General features: G+C 40.2%; 1 protein-coding gene across 1 annotated transcript; it reads right to left on the bottom strand.

Annotated features, from left to right (window-relative positions):
- Window positions 1–363: 363 nt before the first annotated feature.
- On the bottom strand, window positions 364–14,982 carry podn (podocan). Its single transcript, XM_035176463.2, has 12 exons — window positions 14,823–14,982; window positions 13,984–14,066; window positions 10,788–11,075; window positions 10,571–10,664; window positions 8,799–8,863; window positions 7,413–7,522; window positions 7,166–7,322; window positions 6,881–6,996; window positions 6,446–6,659; window positions 5,800–6,243; window positions 4,700–4,848; window positions 364–2,511 (listed from the first exon to the last, which is right to left on the bottom strand). The coding sequence occupies exons 3-12, from the start codon at window positions 11,055–11,057 to the stop codon at window positions 2,355–2,357; spliced, it is 1,776 nt and encodes a 591-aa protein (XP_035032354.1). The 5' UTR covers window positions 11,058–11,075; window positions 13,984–14,066; window positions 14,823–14,982; the 3' UTR covers window positions 364–2,354.
- Between the last annotated feature and the right edge of the window lie 1,881 nt (window positions 14,983–16,863).

Raw genomic sequence — 16,863 nt, 5'->3', positions numbered from 1 at the left:
AAGGGAAGCACTGAGGCTCATTTCCGTACTATTTCGAAAATTGGACCGGCTCTTATCATGGCTGCCACTGAGTCATTTCAATGTTTGGAACCTTTCTAAGCTATAAATGACTAGTTGGCTGACGACATCAGTGCACTGCTGGCTCTTCATCGTCACACCATCTCCCACATCTCTCTTCCCACTTGGGTGCATAGTGAGTCACCAAGATTATTTGAGAGAAGCTCAGTGTGCTGCAGCAAAATAGCCGTTGAATGGTTGCGCCAGAATGAGACCGATATCTGCACTACCTGCAGAAATGATCAGTGACGCTGAACCTGCTGAGATAGTGATCAGATGTTCTGGTGAATGTTCAGAAATGCAAAGTCTTTTCAAATTATTTATTGGTGTGTTTGATGACCGTATATGTGACAGTACAATACTGCTGTATGTGAAAGTGACACTGAAATCATAGCAATATAGTGAGTGATATTTTAAATGTCATATCTAAATACGTTCCATCTTCTTATATAAAACTGGTGCAGACTGAAGTAGCATTGAAGCTGAAATCGGTTTATGTTTTGAATATGTCATTCACAAGTTAAAGAATCTGAAAAGATATGTCTAACATCCTCCACATTGTAGGTAAATCACTGCATTTAATGGATATTACTGTACCAAAACAAATACTTCACTGGCTGTGTGTCACACTAAACACCATCGGATTGATTTGAAAGTAGTGCTGAAACAGCACTCTTATTACAATTTGTCAATTGAAAGAGAAATTCTAGAGATCCAATTTAATTAGATTAATAATTCAAATTATTCATGAGGTAAAAATTGTCAAGCTAAACTTGCAAACCTTACGATTTCAGTCCTGGTTTGATTTAGTTACTGGGGGCAACAGAATGTACATTTTTGTATGATACATGTATTGGATGCTGGGAGCAACAGACACACAACTGACAATGTAAGAAGAAGAAGAAGAAGAACAGCAAAAAGATCTGCTTCTGAGCACGGCCAACACATTTTTGTGCTAATCTATGATGTCACAATGTTTTAGTTAACAGTCTTGGTTGTACTGCATTGTGCAACACATCAGGATGTCTAGGCACCATGCTCTGTGATCTCTTGAGCAGTGTATGCCACCTGAGAAATGAACACTGCCAGTAACCATAACAACTTAAACTTAAAGGTCCAGTGTGTAGGATTTAGGAGGATGTATCAGCAGATGTTTTCATGTCTGTAAAATCCCTGAAACTAAGAATTATTGCATTTTCATACTTTAGAATGAGACCTTTCTATCTACATCAGGTAACATGGTAGACAACTTGGAAGAGGATCTTCCAAGTTGTCTACCATGTTTCTACAGTAGCCCACAACAAACAAACTGGACACTGGTTTCACAAAGGACCTTTCATAATATTTTTTTTTTCCTTTTGACTTTCCTTCTTCTACACGCTTGGAGTGGGGTTAAGTCTCTGGGGTATTCAGCTAGATGCAAATGTGACACCACCGCTAGATGCCACTAAATCCAACACACTGAACCTTTAAGGAATACAGTGCCTATATAATGAATATTTATAAAAATGTATAAATATGTATATATAAGTATTTATTGTACTGACAATTTTAAGGATTGTTACTTTAAAGGTTCTTTAATGTTATCTTTTGCTCTGTTATTTTTCTTTTCTACTTAATATCATAATAAATACTTAAGACTTTTGGAGGGTTGATATAATAAAATCACCTCTGGCTCGAGAGATTGATTGACTGCTCTAAAGTAACTAACCAATAGATTACTCATTCAAATTGAAATAAAGCCATGTTTGAGACTTGCAGTGTTTCATTCAACAGCCACTGTGGGTGTGTTGGTTTCAGTGGGAGTCCAACTGCTTATCTGGCCACTCTTGTTAAAACACAAATAGTTTCACAGTATTTCTAGTAAAATCAATTGAGTAAGCCAGGGAGAAGGGACAGCCATAAACCAAATGAAAGCATGCATTAAGATGCACAAAGTATAAACATCTGCTTAAAGGTGCAAACTAATTTTTCATTTTGATACAGAGACATTTTCAAAGGAAAATTCGTGAATAGATTTTTCTTAGAATAAAGCAGAATAACAAAATGTAAACGATAGAAAGATGTTGTACGGCAACAGTCAATACAATATGAAAGCTCAGATATAAAGATATACTAACCAGCCCATACAATGGAAACTAAAGTAACTTCATCTGGTATCCTGCACCAGAAACATGTGACTCTGCCACTCAGCACAATACGATAATGAACCAGGACAACTACATTCACAGGTTCATTCCCATTTAGATAATATTTCTGTCCTTCACACAATCAAGTCCAGTTTAATTAAGCGTCTCTTATGTTTCCTGCTCCTCCTCCATCATCATATCGCCCTCCATGTCGTCTCCTTTAAAGGGAAGGTCAGTGTTTGCTGTGCCAATGTCCAGCACTTGCAAGTTGGACAGGTGGGCGAAAGAGCTCTCATCCACAGAGTTCACAGACAGGCGGTTAAACCTTCATGGGAGACAAAGAGAGGAAATGTATGTGAGAAGGCGAGGGTTTAACAGCAGTTGACATTCACAAATGTCATCTGTCATCTCTCCACTCAGGGATCAGTACAGTGGGATCCATCTGTTGAGCACATATTTCACACTGAGCAACACCCACAACACATATATGTGCTCACTTTACATCAAAGTATTTCATCTAATTTAACCTGAAATCAACTGCATCTACTCTCATCCATCAGTGAAAATGCTTGCAAATGTTGTCTATGAACTTTAACAGCTAGCCAACATGCAATGCATATGGACATGCAATAAACACACACACACGCACACACACACAAATCCTTTTTCCCCTTCCTTCACTGATGCAAAATAATGAATGAAATGGGTCAGCAGCTGATATGAACAACATGAAGAGGACAACAGCCTGGAAGGGTCAAGGCCCGTGAACACGAGCAATAAAGCAGCTAGGTTGAGGTCAGACTGAAAACCAAACAGAACAAAATCCTTGGAAGCGTTTGTCTGTAACCTCTTTGCTCTGCCGTCTGACAGCTGCTTTCAGCTGCTCTGCTTGCGGGCATAAGCCTGCACTATGTGAAACAAACCAAAGTGGAAAATTTGCTGAATGCACACAAGTTAGAGGAGATGGGGAGATTAGATATCAGCACTCTGCAAAATGAAGCTCAGTCCAACACAATAAATTTAGTTGATTAGTAACAGAAGAGGAATTTCTTGTAAAAAGTATATCATTTTCTATGAGTTTAGATTATGCCTTGAAATGTAAAAAGAAGACTTTATAAACAAAAATTTGAACGGCTATAATCTCTATGTGTATCACAGTATGTTTCACAAATGTAAATACCAGGTTTGACAGTTATGAAAATGTGCTTATTGACTTTCTTGGCAGGAGTTACATAAGATTTATAACAATCTGAGGTCTCCACAGTTAATATAAAGCAACAGCACATGACCCCTATAAAACCACAGCGGGGATTTTACACTTGAGTTTTGAAAATATAATGTGATAATTAGTTTCCTTTAAAAGTACTGCAAGGCAGATTTCCTTACTTTTTGAAAGGGCAGGGTCAGCTGTTTCCCCCTGTTTCCAGTCTTTGTGTTTAGCGAACTCACATACTATTAAGTAAGCTTATTCCCCAAAATTTCAAAATATTCCTAGATTAGATTTACCACTTAATAGTGCAGTGTCCATTCTAAACCTGCCTGTATGGAATGGGCTGTTTGCTTGGCCTGTGGTAGAGCTGGTTGCAGCTTTGTTTCTGGAAAATGTAACAGTGGCCTGCAGTAACTGAGCTGCGGAAAGTGAAGACCTGCTGCAGGTCAACAGAACCCTGAAGCCACTGATGCTGCACTAAGAGCTGTTCACCTGTTTATTCAATGGTCAGTGAAACTCGACTCAGTAAGCAGAATTGCAAAATTGGAGAATCAGTTGTTGTTGCTGTTGTCTTCAACATGCCTGGTACATACTTTGAAGAGTTGCAGCCACCAGTCACCCGTGTTATCAAAGATTTTTAATATTGAGCATTTTGCGTGTCCGAATCGCACAAAATCTGACACTGCACTTCCATGCACGGGCACTTAACAAAACACCAACTCGTCCACAGACTGAAGACACACTTCCCTACCCCCACTGACTGTTTATTTACACCATGTTTTAAGCCTAAAGGTCCTCTGATATCCTCCTCTGGAGCCTAATTCACATTCGCAACACCGCACAAGTGGTCACCATTTACCTCAATGGGATTCGGCTGCAACTCTGTTTACCCCTGAAACTCCAAGAGTGTTTTGTGGACTCAAACAATTCACCCACCCCTCCATCGGCATAGTGGTGAGTAGATAATGAGTGAATTTTCTTTTTTCTGTGAGCTATCTCTTTAAATAAAAGCATCAATCTCCTCACAGCTATGATTCGGTCACACTTGTATAATGTTTCCTGAGTTGGGATCAATCCAAATGGACAAGAAACATAATGTAAGGAGCCACAGGATATTTCCATAAACCCCTGAGGACCATGAGGAGGGTTAAGGTCTATCCTCTACTTCATGTCTCGTGCAATTACTTTGAAGCAAACTAAGTTTGTGCAAACAAACATGTTGGATGGATGGAGTGTTGATGAGCGCCTGACTATTAGAAGGAACATATGACTGAGACTAACAAATAGTTTGCATGGCCCTTACCGGAGGAAGATGCCTTTGATGTTCGGAGTGCCTTCGAATGCTGAAGCAGGAACAGTGGAGATGCGATTACTTTGTAGGTGAAGGTACTCCAGAGACTCAGGAAGGTCCGAGGGGATGTGCGACAGCTGGTTGGCAGACAGATCTAATGTCTAAAATTACAAGAGGCATCGTAAATAATCAAGCATAATAAAGCATTTTCGCTGATCTGTATGTTAAATCATTCTTAAATAAGAGGCAATATGCAGAAATATGTTTTATACTCAATATGTTACTTATAGCCATTTTGCACTGCAGGTTGCAAAGAATCAAGACAATTTATAGCCACTGTCAAAGGTTCTGTTTCTTGCTTCCACTTAAGCTATATTTTGTTGCTACTGAGGAGGTGATATAGATACTTTTTTCAGGAATTAGTCACAACCCTGTAGTGCAATCTTGACAAAAGCTCCTGCCTGCCATCTCCACTTTTATATATTACCACTCCAATTGCCAGTGATTGCAATGCAAGTTTTGCAACCTTAAATACAACACTCACACATGCTGTGTGACAAATCAGTGCAGGTGGTGCCTGATAGACAGGTTTTCCTCTTGGGCTTAGCTGGCTGCAGGCTTGCTGCTGAGATAATTCAGTAGTGCACACTTTTATACTTTTCTTGATGGCTACTGCTGACACTTTCAGTATTTGATAAAACTTCTGCCCATATTACCAAGGTCCCCAAAGTCCTTTTACCAAATGTCTACCAATTACTTTCACTCAATATCAGAAATAACCATGGGCCACAGACATGACCCTCTCCTCTGTATATGACAGGCCCAGTAGCACTGAAATGCACTTTCCTGGTTTCAGAGCAGTGCCGTTGATCTTGATTCACTTGCATAGAAAAGCTATAGTCAGCCTTACTTTTGCTCTTTTAATGGTAAACATCAATGTTTGTAAAATTCAGTGGGAGCACAAGAAGGAGCTAGTAAAAGGAGCCTCATAACTGTCAGAAATATTGATGCTATGAGAAGCCCCATGTTACGAGAAGTAAGTTTATGCAGTGGACAACTAGGGCTAACGTCTTCCACTATTATCTGATCTGTGTCCCCCATCAGACACTCACTGTGAGCGCACTGAGCTCCATCCAAGCTCCTTGGTAGACTGAGTTCAGTTTCAACTGGTTGTTACTCAGGATGATCTTTTGTAGCTTCTCCATGCCCGTCAGTGCACCATCCGGAATAGAGTTGATCTGATTGTTCTTGATTTCGAGCACCTGCAGGCTGCGCGGAAGACCCAGGGGCATGGAGTGAAAGTTGTTCCCCGACAGGTCCAGTCTTTCCAATTCGCGCAGCTTCCTGAAGGCTTCTCTGTGAACATTTTGGTTGGTCAGCTTGTTGTAGCTAAGATTGAGCTCCGTTAGGGTGTAAAGCAGGGCCAGGTCATTCCGGCCAAGTTCAGAAATCGAGTTGTGGAGCAGCATTAGGGTCTTGGCCCGTCGAGGCAAGCCCCGGGGAACCCGCTCCAGCAAATTGTTATACATGTGTAGAGTATGCAGCTTCTTTAAACCCTGGTGAAAAAGCAAATAAAATATTCAAAAGTGATCCATTATTACGAAGAAATTCAAAATGTCAAATGTGAAGCAGTGGAGAATATCATCTCATCAAGGGCTTTCTTACAATTGAAAATCCTCGATAAAATCATCATGTTATTACACGATCGTGTGATTCTGTGAAAGATCTAAGAGAATATGAAATGAAAGAGAAACGTACCTGGAAGGCACCTGGGTGGATGGAACGGGAGCGGATGTTGTTATTGTGGAGAAGCAAGTACTCAAGGTTTCGGACAGAGATAAGAGCGTCTCCGGGGATGCTGCGGATGGAATTCTTCTCCAGGTGAAGCAGCACTAGATTGCGAGGCAGACCCTTGGGGACGACGCTCAGATTGTTATTTGACAAATCCAGGCACTCCAGGCTGTTCAGTTGGCTACCAGAAGAGAGGGAGAGGAAGTCATCAAATCAGTTCTCTGATCCTGAACTGTGTTGCTTTCTCTCTGCTGCTGCAACACAAGAGTTCACACATAAATTAATTTGTAATCAATGCGTTGTGGTGCCATTAAGGCTTTACACAGGGCCATAGCATCAGCATGCTTGAATATATTAACAATATATTAACCACTGAGGGTCTGTGAGTGAGGATTTTTCCACCTGAAAGTCTCGTTGTCCATGCCCTCATTGCTGAGCAGATTGTTCTGGAGATACAACTCTCTTAGGTTTTTCAAGTTGTCAAAAGCCCCAGCTGGGATTTTCTCCAACTTATTACTCTGTAACCACAGGAACAATCCAAATGTTAGCATCATGGCCATATTCATGAGTTAAAGACACAGATGTCATCCACCCAACATCTAAGTGCAAACTTAAGCTGGAAAACCATCTGGTATCTTATATTATTCTCTACTCTCCTGGTAGTATGCAATGGTACAGGTGCCATACCTTTAGATGAAGACGATAAAGGCTGGAGGGCAGGTTCTTGGGTACAACCCGCAGGAAGTTGCTTGACAATGTTAGGATATCCAGATTGTCAGAAGCATTGAACATGTGATCAGGAAGCCCTGCATCAGTCAGCTTGTTGTTATGGAGATACACAGACCTGGGAGCCACAAGGGATACTGCAATGTGTAACTGGACATAAAACTTCCAGAAAGAAGGGATACATTTACACAGATACACACATTCGTACCTCAGTTTTGGTTTATGGCCAAACGTATATGGGTAGATCTTTGAAAGCTCATTCGCAGCAAAATCAGCACTAACCAAAGAGGGGGGTAAGACCTTTGGTGCTGAAGTAAGCTGCAAGTAAAAGAAAACAAATATCCTGTTATGATGCTGCAAAAACTCTTAGTGGACAAACAGTGTCTGAGTGTCTTTGAAACTGGAGTCTGCAGTTTTCATCCTCTTTGTCAAAGGTTACTTTTTCTTTCAACTATAACCACAATCTTTCCCTGATATAAATAGGTATTTTAGCCTAGCTGGTGGTGGGGCTCCTGAGATACAATGTTGGTCGCTTGGTCACTTATTCAGACAGACCACCAATTGCAGACATTTTGTGGTTTGTGTTAAATGTCTGCTGTCAACGATCCAGGGAAACACAAAATCTTCTGGATGGTTTGGTACAGACATTCATCAAGAATTTTAACTTTGAACTAGTTTTAACTAGTTAAGACTCAACATCTAGTTGTCCCCTGAAGATGAGCATTAATAACTTTGGGCATCCTTTAACTTTTTATCCAGTGCCACCATGACGTCAAAATGATGATGTCCCAATACCTGCAAAATAAATGTTATTGCCAGCAGCCTCGGCTATATAAGTGCAAATTAGAAAATGTTAGCACTAAGATGGTGATCATGGTAAACAGTGTATACGTGGAGATTTGACATGAGCATGCTAATATGGTAATGATAGCATTTATCTCAAAACGGACAGTCTTACAAAGCTGCTCGACTCTTACTCTTTTCTAACCGTAGATAATTACAAACAGGGATGTTTTGAAAAGCAACAATAATACATTCTTGTGGTTTTTCTAATATTTTCTTTGCTACAGCTTGTCCATCATCTCCAAAGAAGAAAGGCAATCTGTGTACCCCTTCATGAAACAGCACAGTTTACCACAAGTACAACTTCACCGTAAAAAAAGCAGTGAATATAGAAATCCGGGAAGCACTGGTGAGATTAGATGTTCATTTAGAGCTCTCTTTTTTTTATAATATGGTTTATGGATTAAAGCAGCATGGGTGTCTTTGAGGCTTAGGGAGCACTTTAAAATCCCCTATTCTTCCTGTATCCTGTTTGCATATTCATCCCTGTAAAGGCACAAACAAATCTGGCCATCTTTTCTCTTTTCTCTGTGTCCAAAAGGGTCAGTAACATTTTAGCTCTGACCAGCTGGCACAGACATACTGAGAGTCATTACAAGCATAAGCTCACACAGAGCGTATGACTGCCACCTCTCTCGGCCAGCTGGCACTATGTCACGGTACTATAACAGAATAGAACAGGAAGATGAAACTGTAAAAGATGAACTTGCTGTTGCATGATTGCGGCTGGTAGAACAAACATTTGGCTCACCTTGTTATTCGCCAAGTATAAATAAGCTAGCTCTTCCAGCATCTCAAAACCTTCATCTTCAAGGCCTGTCAAGAGAAAAACATACCGCAATGGTTTTTGTTTTAGTAAGTTTCGAATTTCAGATGTCTTCAGTTCACTGACTCATAGTTAGTTTATTATGTACTTTGTTGATTTTGTCTCAGTTAGGCACTGGTAACACCATGACATTTAAAACAAATTCAGTATGTTCCTGAACAGTTTTGTTCAAGTAATTTAAGATTTAATTGGTAATTTAAGGTTTAATAAATTGTGTTTCCACATTAAATATATACAAGCAACTAGACCTATCTTATATATTTTGTTGAGTTATGTACCTACATTGTCCAAAATGGTCCCAGCAATTTTCATCAAAATGGACAAAATGGACTATCCAGTTTTAAGTAACATTTTTACACTACACTCTTTTAGATCTTGGTCATATTTAACTATATTTATTATATATTTATAATTGTGGTGTCTAAAAGTTAGGACTGGAATAGGAAAGTGATCTGTCTGAGCCAGTTGGAAAAAGGAAGAGTTTTTAGTTAACTGACTCTCGGCACAGCCAATTTGTCACAAAGTGAATTTCAGGAAGTTGACAGCAAAGTTAGGAAGATTTGGATTCGAAAATGATTTGGCAATAAATGATTCCAGATTGCAAGTGTACTTAAAGATGTAAGAACATATGTAGTCTTTTCTTTTGTATACATACAAACTGTGATCAGGTTTGTGTGAAGCACTTTGTAACCTCGTTTAGATAAGTGCTATACAAATAAAGTTATTATTATTATTACACAATCTCACCACACTACCTCACATACAGTATGTCCCGTTACAACAAAATGTTTAATTCCCAAAGAATTGGCAAGCTGCAATCAGTTGAGCAAGAAAAACAAAAACCAGCAGTAATCACAGCTGGCCAGAAATAAACAGAGCCACAGTATCTTCAACTTAGAATCCCCAGAATGGTAATGAGCAACTGTCATTAGCTGCACAAACAGTGTCAAGAATACATGACTCACGCTTTGTTTGGGTATTGTGTGGTTAGTGTAGATGGAATGGGTTGACTAATAGAGCAACCTGGAGCTATATTGGTAAGGGTCAGGGTTACTGTGAACTTGCAATGTTGTTTGCATGCATCCACATTTCAGAGCATTACTTTCTGCCTTTTCAAGTGATACTGATGTGAACAACTGATCAGTATTGAGATTGGTCCCTATAAATACAACTTAAAGGCCCCATATTTTACACCTTTCTGGGATATAATTCGAGGTATTGGTACCCCAAAGATGATATATCAGTGGTTTAAAGTAAAAATAAAATATCTACTGCAATGTGTATTTCCATGTCCTCTCTTCCGCCTCTCTCTGGTGCTCCAGACAGAACAGGCTTTTTTCGCATGCCTCATTCATTATTTATGAGCCACTCCTCTGATTGGCTGCCTGCACTTCGAGTGACACGCGACCAGGCCTATCACCGGTCTCATTCTGGAGCATGGAAGATCTCTCTGGTAAACACAAATGGCGACGACCACAACTGAGAGTCACGTTATCTATGTTTGGATACAGCTGTAGAAGACCAACATTCACGGTCGGTTACAACATCCAAATCGACCCATCGTTTTGAGCCTCCACAAGTCAGCACAGACTCAGAGCTGAGCAGGACATGTGGGCATCCAACTGTCTGACTATAATCTGCTCCCTTGCTGTACGCCAGAGTCCTGCTAGGTGTTTATGTTGTGTTACAGTGTTTACCCTCTGTAGTGAGCCAGTTGTTCTGAAGGTTGAGGGTCTCAAGCTGATACAGATGGGAAACGTGCTCCACTGTTACCTGCTCGATTTTGTTGTTCTGAAATCAGGACACAAAACACAGAGAGGAAAACATGATGAGTTTAGCACAGGTAACACAGTCCTTTCTGAGCTGAACTACAAAATGCAAATGCCTACTACTGCCTATGTGGGTGTGCAAGACCTGCAGTAAGAGACGGCAGATTTTATCTGACAAATCGGATGGAAACTCTGTGAGGTCGACTCCAGCGCAGTCCACTGCCTCCTCTGATGTACAGCTACAGTCTGATGGACACTGGACAGGCGGAGATTTTGTCGCCACTTTTGCAATGTCAGTCCCCATTATTGGTTCTTCCTCTTCCACTGGTTCCAGAGGGGCCTGGCATCGCACCAAAACCGAGGCCAAGAGCAGCACACTCAGGGCCCGCAGGAAGGAGGGCTTGGGAAAGGCCATGTTCACTGCTGAGCTCTCCTGTTGCACGAGCACATGTGCATGCAGTAAAGTTAAAATCATCAGGTTATGGATGAAACTTGCAATTTAGCTACTTTTTTGATACTGAAGCAATAGTAGGTGTCTTTGTTTTACTCTAGGACTTTCGTAATTGAGTATATGTTGGGTGACACCAAATAAAGTGGTGGGAGTAGCATTCTGTTGTCCCTCATCACTTTGCATTAAGGTAATCCTAAAGTGCGAGGAAGCCCACTGCCTGTCGGTGACTCATAACCAACTCATTCTGACATTTACTATCCACAAAATGCAGAGAAACCCAGAAATAGTTCAAGCTTGTATAGTGAACAAGTTCATTTACTCAAAAGGGGATGTGGCTGAAAAAGGCAGGCAACGTATACTTATGTACCTTAAACTCAACACAATGAGGTGAAAGATGCCAAAACCCTCTGAAGCACTGAGGGGAACTGCAGAGTTAGTGATGAATCTCTACGGGTTCATCACTGTAGGAGATATCTTTCAAAAACAAGTGGTCCTGTTATCCTTTGTAATTTGATAAATTTAGTGGGACAAAGTGTGGGAATGTGGGAATTGCTCTTTCACGTCTGAATGTGGAACACATCTCGTGAACTGTTCTTCTTATCGGCTTCACACCAAAGTGCAGTGTCAAAGTTGGCGGTATTTGGACGTGCAATGGACAGTTCAGTATTAATAAAAATGTAATAAACAGATGACTAGCGCTCTGTAGCAGTCAGTGGTGCAGTGTACCCTCAGTCTGTGGACTGAGTTGAACATGTCTTCTTCTATGTCCACTGGTCATTTTAACAATTCAATTTTTTTTTATTTCACCATAATGGACAGATACAGACATTCTGGAGTATTGAATCAGTTGCTTAACAGACCTCTTGAATAGTCGACATGCAATGTATAAAAGAATAACAGCAGTAAATCACTAAAATGTATGTATTAACCCCAAACATGAACCGAATTAAAGCTAATTAAGTAAATTTTATATAAAAACATTGACAATAAAATCTTCAGTACATAAAAAGCACTGCACAAAGGGACCAATAAAAAGTGACAGTATATTGTAGAACTGTTTGAGGAGGACTCACTAATGACAAGGAATAATTCTGAAGTAGCTCCAGAGGTCGCAGTGAATATGAAAAGATCTGCTTCAATACATTTTTGATGAAGGTGGAATTAATATCGACAAAGTCATGAGGTTGATGCACTGACTAATACACCTGTACAAGTCCAGAAGGACATCTGTCCAGAAGGACACCTGCTAAACTCCCTCACTCACTCACTCACTCACAACAGTGAAATTTAAGTGTAAAAACGTATTGTTCAAGCTGAATTTTTTTATTATTTCGAAACACACATTTTGTAGAGCTCTTCAAAATCTCAAAGCTTACATTTTTGACCATTTCCTGTGATTTCAACTTTAAACACAACACTTTGCTCACCCTAAGAAACTGCCTCAGATCAGGCAGCCTGTCGAGCCAAGTGTTCTACAATAACATGCATTTGGTTTCTTTCTAAATGTCAAAATGAATTCATGAGTCACAGTGAGTACTGCTCAGTCTGTGAAAACAGCTGTATAATGTTTACTGTGGCTGGAGGAAACAGAGCCCCTCAGGGGTGAAATGGAAGAAAAATATATAAGCATGGAAAATGTGCCTGTGCAGTTTGGTGAACCATCAAACTTGTTGTTTCCGGCTTTTATACGTATCTGGTATTCAAAATAAAGATGGACCCTCAACTATGAATAACCTGCATGTTTTTCTGTTAACTGCAAAAGTTGTGCATGCTAAAAAGCTAAGTGGTGATGGCGTACATATTAAACCTGTGAAATATTAGCATTTTGTCATTGTCCTTTGAGCATATTAGCATGGTCACTAGCGTGGCAATGGACTTTTGGTCTTGATATTCTGATGATCAAAGACTCGAAACTCCTTCCCATGAGTCAGTATGTTTACATGCAAATGTCAGATTATTCAGAAAATTGGAAATTGATGCAGATCATTTAAACAGTCAAAATTGCTTTTTCCCAAATGCCCAAATAAATAACAATATCTGGGTTTTAGGGATATTCTTTGTAAATGTAAACAACAAATTCAGAAAATGCTATTTAAAAGGGGTTTTATGGCAGTTTGCAACACACTGCCTTTTGCCTGTTTACAGTCAGCTCTGTGAGTTGTACACAAACCAATTACACAGTTTGCGAGGCTCGGGTAGAGAACTAAGCTCATGAAAAGCCCACAAGAGACACACCTATTTTTAAACATTATGAAAGACATGAAGCTATGAACAGGCTTTTCTCTGAAGAGTAATAAAGTTAGAAGATGCGTAGCCAAATGACATCATGGCTCCATGTAAACAGAAGTAGTAATAGAATATTAGCAATGTTAACAGCTCAGTATTTGTGGTCTTTTTTTGGAATAAGGACAAAGAACTGAACATTTCGTGCACATAAACGTTTTGAATGCAACCAGAAACCTTTTCAGAAAGGTTTTTGCAGTCTCGCAGTTGTTTTAATCCATTTAAATATGTGTCCTTGATTTATCAACTGTGTTCAAAACACTTTTCCACATGAGTATTTTCTTCTATGAGTCTTAAACCAGGTAGACATTTTTGAATGGCATGATGGGAAGTGTGGGACCCAGTTTCTTTTTTTTATCCATACGAGAGACAAAAAAAATGCTGCTTCAAAAGAGATTCTTTTTAATCTGACCATCAAGTTAAATGTTTTGGAAGTTAATAAATCACTGAAGTAGCCCTTCAAAGCAAGCACATCTCGATCTTTTTCAACCCATCAACCTTCATCTCTCCCTACAGTGTCATTTCCAATTTGGGTTTAGCAAAATCAAAAAAGATATTGTATCTAAAATGTATATTAATTGCTGGAGGGTTTGCATTATTTACGTACCAGGCCAACAACGAAAGAAAGCCGTCTCTCTGCTCCTTTGTCTCTGCTGAGTTTGAAGCTTCAGTCCTCACCAACTGCAAGAGCTAATTTGAAAAAGGAACGTAAGCATCTTCCTTACGCCTCGCTTGCTTGGCTTTGCAATCATTCAACAATCATACATTCACAAACATCAGTTTCAGGTATATTTCATAAAATAATATGAATGTAGCCTTTTCATTTGTCTGGCAAGCAAAAGGACAGTGGCGTTTTCGGGGCTAGTGTTTGGTAAAGCCTTCAAAAAGCCCTTATCACCTCCAGCCATGGCAGCTCTCAAGAAGAACCTTTTCAGATTGTTTCACCACAGGCACCAGAAGGACAGTGGTAAACACTCTGACAAGTGAATGCACACACACAGGACATTTAAACAGCAGCATGGGAACACCCACATACAATGAAAAAAAAAAGCCTGATGTGCACTTGACTGTTCAATCTTGTCGATGGCTAGATTGAAAACAGCATCCAGGGCTCAGGGAGGAGTTTAAAGCCATCACTAGGTCAACAACCCACTCATATTACCATATAATTGTCGTTAAAGTGAAAAAAAAAATTCTGAGCATTTTGAAAGTCATCATATTTTCATTTTGCTCTACTTTTTCTGAGCTGAGCAAAGGTTTTGAGGTGGATTTACTGCACTGTTAAATAGTCATCTGAAATATACATGCCAGAACTGTCATGCATGGATGAATGACCTTGATGCATAAAGCTAAAGTCTATGCTCCGTTTACCATAACAGCCACCCATAAGCAGGGAGCAGGAAAGTCTGCAAAAGCAACATGCTGGTTTATACAGTTTTACTTTACCCCTTCCGCACGTTAGCTGAAATGCACTCAAGTCTGACGTCCAGTCCAAACACAGGCTGTCCCACAGCGAGCAAGGAGTCACCCAGCCACAGCAGATACCCTCCAGATGTGAGAAAGAAGTGGGAGTAGGAGAGAGAAAGTCAAGAGAAAGACAGGAAAGGGAACAGGCGAGAGTGAACGGGAAGGGAGTGAGTACGAGAGACAGCTCTGACCTGACTGGGAGCCAAAAATGAAAATTCTTTCCTGTTTTCCCTCATCTTTTTCCCCAAGTATTGCATTTTTTCCCATCAATGCAGGTCTTGTTAGAAGTTTGTGCTGTTATCACTGGGTTGTTGGAGTTTACTCTTGATTCATGCACTTAAAGAACTGATCAATTCGAACAGACAGGGTGGCCACATCTTGGATGTGAAACGGTAACAATTAAAACACAGTCTCGCTCTCTGGGGTGTAGTGACTCTGAACATCTGTGTTGCAGATTATTGATAAACGATGACACAATGTTGTATTAGGTATGTGTAAACAGTTTGTTCATCTGGTTGAGAACAGAAACATGTTATGAGATGACTTTCATTTCGGACACAGATGAGTCATCTCTAATATTTAAAAAGTGGAAGAGCAGCCTGCCATTTGTTACCATTACGATGCATTAGCACAGTTCCATGAACTTCAATTTTATAGCTGAACATCATGACTGGAAACAAGGAACTTGAGAGCCTGGCTTTGTCAAAATCTAACAAAACTTTTTTTCTTTTTCCACTCTTCACCATAGACTTGAGGTTGTGTTGTAATGATGAGAAGAGTATGTAGACATGTATATTGTAATTTCATTCATATGAAGGGGATGACACAGTGGGGGGAGGTGAGAGACAATCAGGGTAGAAACTACTCGTGCTTCTTTCAGACATGCAGTGAGCTCCACATGTTCTCTAGAGGAGGGGTATGTGTGGACACAAATGTCCGAGTGTGAGCCTCCGCAGTTTCTCACGGACTTTCACCGCCTGGCGAGTAAAAACTCAGCAGGAAGTCTGCAGAATCCAATGCGAGAGCACAGCAGGGGATCCCCCGCTGGATTCACCACAAGCGAGTGGGGGGTGATGACCCTTCTAACACGCGACACACAAAAATAAAAACTAATTTAAAAAATCCCACAGTGGAAAAGCAGTGCAACACACGTAGAAGACACCAACAAAGATGTGAAGAGAGTTTGTGGTGATAAGAGCTGTGTCGACGTGCTGTAAACAAAATCAGGTGATCTCTGTAGTGGAATTAATAAATCACTTCCTGCCTCTGTCTGCTGCACAACCCCTCACCTGAGTCCTGCAGATTATTTGTTACTGTTGTCAATGCGTCTGAGCAGAGAAGCCCCCCTGCTGCATTGTTCATGAGTGAAACGAAAACTCAGGAGAAAGTCCGGACCCCATTCCGCGGAAATCCTCTGCGGGACATTGGTAAACTTGTAGTAAAACCTTTTTGCAGTGACATGTATTTGGGTCAAATCGGAGAGAAAGGCACAGCATAAACCTTTGGATTTACTGAAGAGTTTGGTTGTCAGCCTGAAAATGTCATACCAATTTCCTCTTCGTCACCTCTTCTGTAAAAGTCGATTTTCTTTGTAGGACAGATCTTAGTAAAAGACCAATCTGTAAGAACCAGCATGTGTTTTCAGTTAAATCTGACAGCCATCATGGGTTGATGTTGATTGGAAAAAAGGCTTTAAGTGTCCCTTATTTTCACCTCGATTTCCTGGAACTTTAAATTTTTTTTCCTAGAAAGTACCTGGTCTTTAAAAGTTGATTCTTCACACATTTGAAGAAAGGCACTACTCGTCAAATGGATTTCTGTCGTTGAAAACCAAGTTGGTATGAAACAGAAAACCTCATTTATATTGGCATCATAGAAACCTCTGTTCCTCCATTAGAGATTTGTGTCAAAGTTGCCTTTAATCACACAGCCAACCATTACAAGATCACTCTACAACTCCCTCCAGCATCAGTTTCTAGATTTATCTGTCTGGTGGTTTTTTTAAGTCTGAAGTTCAAAA

The sequence above is a fragment of the Hippoglossus stenolepis genome, chromosome 14, assembly GCF_022539355.2.
Source record: "Hippoglossus stenolepis isolate QCI-W04-F060 chromosome 14, HSTE1.2, whole genome shotgun sequence".
Classification (NCBI taxonomy): Eukaryota; Metazoa; Chordata; class Actinopteri; order Pleuronectiformes; family Pleuronectidae; genus Hippoglossus; species Hippoglossus stenolepis.
The sequence above is the reverse complement of the archived record's forward strand: the minus strand, read 5'-3'. Positions and strand labels throughout refer to the sequence as shown.

Coding starts and splice junctions, on each gene's coding strand:
- podn (XM_035176463.2), bottom strand. CDS start 11,057: ATGGCCTTTCCCAAGCCCTCCTTCCTGCGGGCCCTGAGTGTGCTGCTC. Junction 7,323..7,412: donor GGCCATAAACCAAAACTGAG/GTACGAATGTGT, acceptor TGTGGCTCCCAG/GTCTGTGTATCTCCATAACA. Junction 4,849..5,799: donor TGGAGCTCAGTGCGCTCACA/GTGAGTGTCTGA, acceptor TTGTAATTTTAG/ACATTAGATCTGTCTGCCAA.